General features: G+C 50.1%; 1 protein-coding gene across 1 annotated transcript; it reads left to right on the top strand.

The window, feature by feature from the left end:
• The first annotated feature begins 2,971 nt into the window (after positions 1-2,971).
• On the top strand, positions 2,972-5,365 carry LOC150025895 (uncharacterized). The gene is made up of 2 exons (XM_090304805.1): positions 2,972-3,315; positions 5,329-5,365. The coding sequence occupies exons 1-2, from the start codon at positions 2,972-2,974 to the stop codon at positions 5,363-5,365; spliced, it is 381 nt and encodes a 126-aa protein (XP_090160931.1).
• The last annotated feature ends 2,360 nt before the right edge of the window (positions 5,366-7,725 follow it).

Genomic DNA, 7,725 nt, shown 5'->3' on the forward strand with positions numbered 1-7,725 from the left:
GGAAGAAACGCAAAAATTGCTAAATGCTTGACACATCAGGGAGATACAATACCATGAGTGGCTGGCCAACGTCGTCTTGGTGAAGAAGGCGAACGGAAAGTGGAGAATGTGCGTCGACTTCACGGACTTAAACAAGGCGTGCCCTAAAGATTCCCCCTTACCTAGCATCGACGCATTGGTGGATAGCGCCTCAGGGTGCAAGATGCTGAGTTTCTTAGACACATTTTCGGGGTACAATCAGATAAAAATGCATCCAAGGGATCAGAACAAAACGGTGTTCATGACGGAGACGTGCAGTTACTGCTACAAGGTGATGCCATTTGGGCTGAAGAACGCAAGCGCCACCTACCAGAGACTAATAGACAAGGTCCTTGCGCCTATGCTGGGGAGAAACGTGCACGCCTATGTTGATGACATGGTGGTGACCTCTCAGGAAAGAGGGTGACACCCCCATGACCTGGAGGAGCTGTTTGCCACCACAGCCAAGTACTGCCTCAAGTTAAACCTGGAAAAATGTGTTTTTGGCGTTGAGGCGGGGAAGTTCTTAGGATTTATTCTCACTGAGAGGGAGATAGAGGCGAACCCTGACAAGTGCGCAACTATCATCGCCACGAGGAGCCCAACCTCAGTGAAAGAAGTACAGCAGCTTACTGGGCGGATGGCAACTTTGTCACGGTTCGTATCTGCCGGAGGTGAGAAGGGCCACCCCTATTTTTAGTGCCTTAAGAGGAATAGCCGTTTTACATGGACAGATGAGTGCGAAGCAACATTCCTCAAGCTAAAGGAGTACTTGGCGATGCCACCAGTGCTTTGCAAGCCACGGGCAAGCGTCCCCTTTCGTTTGTACTTCACTGTGACTGAGTGGGCTATCAGTTCTGTGCTGGTCCAGGAGCAGGATCAAGTGCAGAGGCCCATCTACTTTGTAAGCAAGGCTTTACAAGGCCCAGAGTTGAGGTACCAGTCGTTGGAGAAGGCGGCGTTGGCAGTAGTGTTCTCGGCCAGGAGGCTCCACCACTATTTTCACAGTTTCACAGTGGTGGTGATGACAAACCTCCCCATTCAGAAAGTGCTTCAGAAGCCAGATGTAGCTGTCATATGATTCCAATAGCAAGATATAGATGATTCTTTGACATTTTATGGAATCAACTTGAGTTGGAAAGGGAATAGGCACTTGAAGGGTCAATCTACTAGAATGTTCTAAAACTAATATCTAAAGATGCCTTTACATAAGAGGTGTCTTTAGGTTTCCCTCTTTGAACCTACCTAAACACTATTCTATATTATTTACAAATTTATACAAAAGAAACTATAAAGAGAGATATTAATTGAAGCCTATTCTTGAGTTCTCTTTTGGCTTTAGGCTTGGACCTCTCTTTATTTTAATTCTTCTTTAATATTTGAGAAGACTAGAAGGAAGAACTTCAAATGTGTGGGTGAATGACCTCTTCCTTCATTAATAAAAGCCTCTCTTATGTGATCTCCATCAAGCTGGAAGGATGGTTCGCTGGGCGGTGGACCTGTCAGAGTTTGATATCCAGTACGAACCTAGGGGATCCATCAAAGGACAAGTCTACGCAGATATCGTCGCAGAGCTCTCACCAGGAGGAGGCCCTCAAGAGGGGGAGTTAGGATCACAGTGGATGCTCTCAGTGGATGGGTCCTCCAATCAATAGGGGAGTGGTGCGGGAATAATCTTGGAGGGGCCTAACGGGGTGTTGATCGAGCAAGCCCTACGTTTCGCCTTCAGAGCAAGCAATAACCAAGCTGAGTACAGTTGGTCACAGGGCAAGTGACTGGGGAGTATCAGGCAAAGGATCTGCAGATGGCAGCATATCTAAAGTATGTCTAAGTGTTGAAGGGAGCTTTCGCTACGTTTGAGCTGGTGCATGTCCTAAAGAGCAAAATGCCAGAGCTGACCTGCTCGCCAAGCTGGCCAGCTCAGGCAAGGGGGGAAGGAAGAGGACAGTCATCTAAGAGACGCTCAAAACGTCTCAAAAGTTTGTGGCAGAGAACAGGGTGGACGTTCTTCACATTAGCGCAGCAAGAGGAAAGCCAAGGAGCCATCGCTCTTTGATTCAAGATACGGCGAGGACACCCCGCATCAGCACCTACGCGGCCTCGTCCGAAGGAGAGAAGTATGTGCCTTGGAGGAAGGCGACACGTGGATGACGCCTTATAGGCGATACATTGTAGATGGGATTCTCCCAGCGGAGCCTGGAGAAGGAAAGAGGATAAAGAAGAACTCTGCAAGGTACACTCTCGTTGATGGAGTACTATTTAGGCATGGGTTCACGCATCAAATTCTGACATGTGTGAGTGGCGACGAGTGTACGAGGATCATGTCAGAGCTTCACGAGGGGATTTGCGGAAGCCACGTGGGGGGAAGATCATTGGCTTCCAAGGTGATTCGCGCAGGGTTTTATTGGCCTTCGGTGAAGGAGGATTGTGTAAGATACGCCCAGCGATGCAAGCAGTGCCAGATGCATGCAGACTGGCATAAGGCACCTCCAGAGGAAATGATATCGATTTACAGCCCATGGCCCTTCCACACATGGGGAATCAATATTCTGGGGCCTTTCCCTCTGGCGATAAGGCAGATGAAGTATTTGATAGTCGCCATCGAGTACTTCACGAAATGGATAGAGGCAGAACCAGTGGCACAGACCACTGCGCACAAGGTACAACACTTTGTTTGGAAGAACATTGTGTGTCGTTTCGGGGTGCCAAGGCGTCTCATCTCAGATAATGGCACTGAGTTTGCGAGCCAACAGTTGTGGAAGCTGTGTGCAAAAGTAGGAATCAAGCAGGTGTTTGCATCAGTCGAACACCCCAGACGAATGGGCAGGTAGAATCAGCAAATAGAGTTTTGCTGAGGGGATTGAAGCGAAGGCTTGAGAAAGCTAAAGGGGCGTGGGCAGAAGAAGTACCAAGGATCGTGTGGGCTTACCACACCACGCCTCAATCTTCCACCATGGAGTCGCCGTTCAACTTGGTATATGGGTCAGACGCCATGATCCCGGTGGAGATTCACGAGAGTTCACCCCGCTTTCTGAGCTTTGTGACAGAGGAGTCCAATGAGGAAAGAAGGGTAAATCTAGACCTATTGGACGAGGCCAGAGAGGAAGCAAGGATAAAGGCTGAAGCTGTGAAGAGGAGAGTGGAGCATCAATATAGCTCTAAGGTGAAACCGCGACAGTTCCAAGTAGCTGACTTGGTCATGCGGAAGGCTCATCCTTATGAGTTGAAGAACAAGTTGTCTCCCAAATGGACCGGACCCTTCAGAGTAACCGAAGCCAAGGGAAATGGTTCGTATAAGTTAGAAACTCTAGAAGGGGGCCCCATCCCACGCAGCTGGAATGCGACCAATTTAAAATTTTATTTCAGTTGAAAATTATGAAGCACACAGTTGTAAAGGGGACACTCTTTTTCCCTCTCGGGAGTTTTTTAATGAGGTCACCCAAGTAAAAAAGAAGTTCAAGAAAACTTTATCTCAGTTTTCCCTCCCACACGATTTAAGAGCAAAGATTAAGAAACAAAACAGAGACTCAATCGCCAGGCGTAGGCGTCGCCAGGCGTAGGCGTCGCCAGGCGTAGGCGTCGCCAGGCGTAGGCGTCGCCAGGCGTAGGCGTCGCCAGGCGTAGGCGTCGCCAGGCGTAGGCGTCGCCAGGTGTAGGCGTCGCCAGGCGTAGGCGTCGCCAGGCGTAGGCGTCGCCAGGCGTAGGCGTCGCCAGGCGTAGGCGTCGCCAGGCGTAGGCGTCGCCAGGCGTAGGCGTCGCCAGGCGTAGGCGTCGCCAGGCGTAGGCGTCGCCAGGCGTAGGCGTCGCCAGGCGTAGGCGTCGCCAGGTTAAGGCATTGCCAGATAAGGGAGCGAGCGTCAAAATCAAAGCAAGTAAAGGGAGCACATGCTCGTGCGCAGAGATCAACACATTAGCAAGGTACGTACAGTAAAGTTAAAATCCGGGTGTCTAGTCCCTGAGGAGGGGTTAAGGGATTCCTTCGGGACGCCCCCTCCTCAGGTAGGAATAGCTAGCCCCGGTGTCTGATGTTTAGACACCTCGCATGGAAGTAGCGGGGGGCGTGGGCATCAGATAGTAAGAAGTTTCGATGCAGTGGAGAACCAGGTCACTTAGTGCAGATACACGCACTTGAGGAGAAGCGCCATCCTTCCGGAAACCTTCTCCTTAGGCGTAATCACCAAAATCCCTGGTTATCTTGGTGTTTAGACACACCAGGGACGATACGGTGATGTTTCCCACACGCCTCTCCCTGGGTGTGGGCACCAAGAACACTGACCGCCTTGGTGTTTTCAGACACCCTGAGGACGAAATGGCACTACCCCCGGGCAGGCCTCTCCTCAAGCGTGGGCCCCAAGCGCGCAGAGATAAGGGCTAAGTTGCCTTGGTGTTTAGACACCCCGTGGACGATACGACGCTGCTGTAATAGGCCTCTCCAAGGGCGAGGGCACCAAAAGCGTGACTTTGTCCCAAGTGTTTAGACACGCTGAGGACGATACGACCTCGCGTCCAGCAGGTCTCTTCTCGAGCGTGGACACCCAGTACAGATAAGATAAGCCCTCCTCGCCTTCGAGCGATGTCGAGGCCACAGAGGAAGAGATAAAGCCCTCCCTCGCCCTTGGGCGATGTCGAGGCCATAGAAGAGACGAGACCCTTTCTCATCCTAAGCTATGACAAAGCTAGCAATACCTTTGGCAGTAAGCGCCTTAGGACCCAAGAGAAGTTTTGAAGCAAACAGAGCAAGAGAAGGGTATGTGTCACAACTTAGAAGGGGAAAGTAAAAGAGAAAGTCACGTGCTACCTAAAGAGTTAAAGGCAAAATGACGAAGCGATACATCGGAGGTAAACACCAGTTACGCCTTTGATATAGTAAAGAAAGCAGAAGCAGATAAAGGTGCAAGAGAAGATAAAGGCGAACGAGAATGTAAAGATAAGGGTCGAATGAAATTTAAATAAATAAAGTTAGATGTCACAATTACAGATAAGTTCAAATATTGTAAATACAAATTTACAAGAAAGATGGAAATCTATTAAGTACTGTTCATTCCCCAAGGTCGAGGGGCACCACCTTCCCATCGACGATCTGGTTGTCGGGGTCACAATTTGAGGTGTCAATCCCTGGGTTTTCGCACGTGGCTTGGGCCAGAGCCTCTTTAAACCCCTCCTCAAACGTGCCAGCCATGTCATCGAGCAGTTCCTTGTTGGACTTCTCCAATTCTTCAATCTTGGAGTTCTGGGTGGCTAGCTACTTATCCAGGAATTCCTTCTCCACCTGAAGCTTGTTAACATCAGCTTGGAGTTTTCCATTTTCAGCTTGGAGAAGGTTGAAAGCTTCGATCTTCGCAGCTAGCTCCCCTTCAGTTTTCCCAAGCTTTTGCTCCCGGTCAACACAGTGGGCTTCAAGTTTTTTTCTGTTGTGCCTCAGAAGCCTTTGCCGCGTCTTCAAGATCCGCAACCTTCACTTGGAGGGGCACAACTTGGTTAAGGAGTTCAGCATGCGCCTGCCCCACCTCATGTAGTCGCTTGTTAGCCTCCTCCTTGGACTTTTGGGCCACCTTCAAGGAGACCTTGTAGGCCTTCTCTTGACGTTCCCTATGGCGTGCCAACCTCTCCTTCTCCTCTTTCAGGGAGGCGACCTCTTTCTCTAGCGCTTGAAGGGTGGAGGCTTCAATGGCTTTGGCCTTCGCTTGCTCGCGCCAGGTACTGGCACAGGCCATGAAGGCGCCCATATAATAGAACATGCCTTCCTTTTTGGGCCCTTCAGCCTGGCCGTGCGGAGACATCTTATCCAGGTAACCCCTTAGCGAGTCTTGCATTGGAGGAGGAAGTTCTGGAGCAGATGGTGAAGCTAAGGTGGGTTCAGTTCCAAGCCCACACTCCAAGGCCATTGGTTGAGGGGGGGAGCTGGCGCTTTGAGGGTTCTCCCTAAGAGACTCAGCCCCGTGGGAGGAAGAGGTGGTGGAGGTAGCAACATGAGGTGCTGCCCGGGAAGTCCTTCTCCTTTTGAAGACTTGCCCTTCAGCAGAGTCTCCCTCATCATCAGAAGGCGCCACCACCACCACCACCACCACCACCATCATCAGAAGGTTCAGCAGGAGTTTCAGCCAGCGCAAGAGGCATGGCTGCTATGGGGGAGGTGAGTTTGGAGGAGAAAGAGTTGGAGGAGATGCCGATGGAGGTTGGTGTTGGGGGTGAAGGGTTGGGGAGGTAAGAGTGGTCTCAGAGGTTGGAGGTATGGAATCCCCAACCCCTTTCGCCATAGCCTCGCCTTTGGACTTCAAGATTTGGGCGAGCCTCAACCTTCGTTGTTTGTCCATCCTTGAAACTGCACCAGTAAACAAACACATTAGAGATCAGTCCCAAGCTTAGTCATTATGGCACGAAAAAGCAGATAAATCATACACAAAGAAAAAACAAGCAGAAGCAGAGAACAAATGGTTAGAAGGGATGATTCCCATACTTATGTAGTTAGCAAAAGCTTCAGCGTCGTATTCACGACTTATCAGAGTGGAGGTGTTGAAGGCCCCCACGCTGGCCAGGATTTGGCAAGCCTCTCGATCAGCCGAGGGCAACTTGTCGAGGGATTTAGGTTTGGTGAGCTTGACCTTCTTCACCCAGTACAAGGGAAAGCCATCGATAGCAGTGTGGTCATAGTCAGAGCAGCATACTCTGAAGAACTTGCCCTTCCACCCCTTGAAGGACTGTTGAAACAGTGTCAGGAGCACCCTTCCAGATATGCTGCTAAAGCTCACCCAGAGGCTTTTCCCTTGCTTCTTCACTTCGAAGAAATGAAGGAAGATGTCGATGGAGGGGACCTGTTCGAAGTACCCGCACAAAATGTCGAACGCTTTGACGAAGGCATGGTGTTGATAGACTCCTGATCCTTCGATGTGATCTCTCCAATCTTTCATGGAGGTTAGGGTGGAGCTTTCTTCGAGCAGCTCATCGGGGGCCCAGGAGTAAAGGGCCCTATAGTTGATCCCCGGGGGTGGTGGATTGGCGGTTGTTTTTGTACGCGCCATGGTTTGATGAAAAAGCTGAAGAAGGAAGAAAGGAAAAAGGTTTAGCAAATGGGGTTAAGGCAGAAAGGGGAAGAGAAAACCCTAAGAAAACCTCTACCCACGCGAGAATTTCAGAAAGGGGGAAACAGAGAAGTGAGGAAGAAGAACACAAATGCAAGAAAAATAAACAGTTCCAGGCAGTTAAAAGAGTAATACAGTAAAGAGAAGGGGTCGTTGAAAGAGAAAAATCATACCGTTTGAATATCTGATTGGATGAACGGTAGAGAGAATGCGAAAGAGTGAATGAAACAGTGGTTTGGAGCGTGCGTTTTTGAAAGATATAACGTTAACTTGAGGAGCGCGAGAGGCGCTAAGTGATGGTCGTGCGATTGAGCCACGTGTCAAGAGATTAAAGCATAACTTAAAACGTCATATCCTCAACGCAGAGAATGTCGCAGCAACTGCTTAAGGGAATGTCACGTCAGCAAGAATGCCACGTGGACGATAGGGCGAGGCCTTAGTCTTTTTGCTGAAACAAGTGTCAGCTCAAGACTAGGGGGCTTGTGTACCGTCCCGTCCTCGGGTGTTGACCAAAGTCAAAGTCAAAGTCAAACATATGGTGGGACCCATCCAGGGAGCCCAGGGAGGAAAAGTCAATAGGTTGACCGCTTAAGGCGTCGCCAGGATAAGGCGTCGCCAGGTTAAGGCG

Source organism: Phaseolus vulgaris, chromosome 7 (genome assembly GCF_051622355.1).
Source record: "Phaseolus vulgaris cultivar YP4 chromosome 7, ASM5162235v1, whole genome shotgun sequence".
Taxonomy (NCBI): Eukaryota; Viridiplantae; Streptophyta; class Magnoliopsida; order Fabales; family Fabaceae; genus Phaseolus; species Phaseolus vulgaris.

Excerpts from the sequence above, each read along its gene's own strand:
- LOC150025895 (XM_090304805.1), top strand. The coding sequence starts at position 2,972 with ATGGAGTCGCCGTTCAACTTGGTATATGGGTCAGACGCCATGATCCCG. Across the intron at positions 3,316-5,328 it reads AAGGGAAATGGTTCGTATAA|CTTGGAGAAGGTTGAAAGCT; the intron begins GTTAGAAACTCT and ends TTCCATTTTCAG.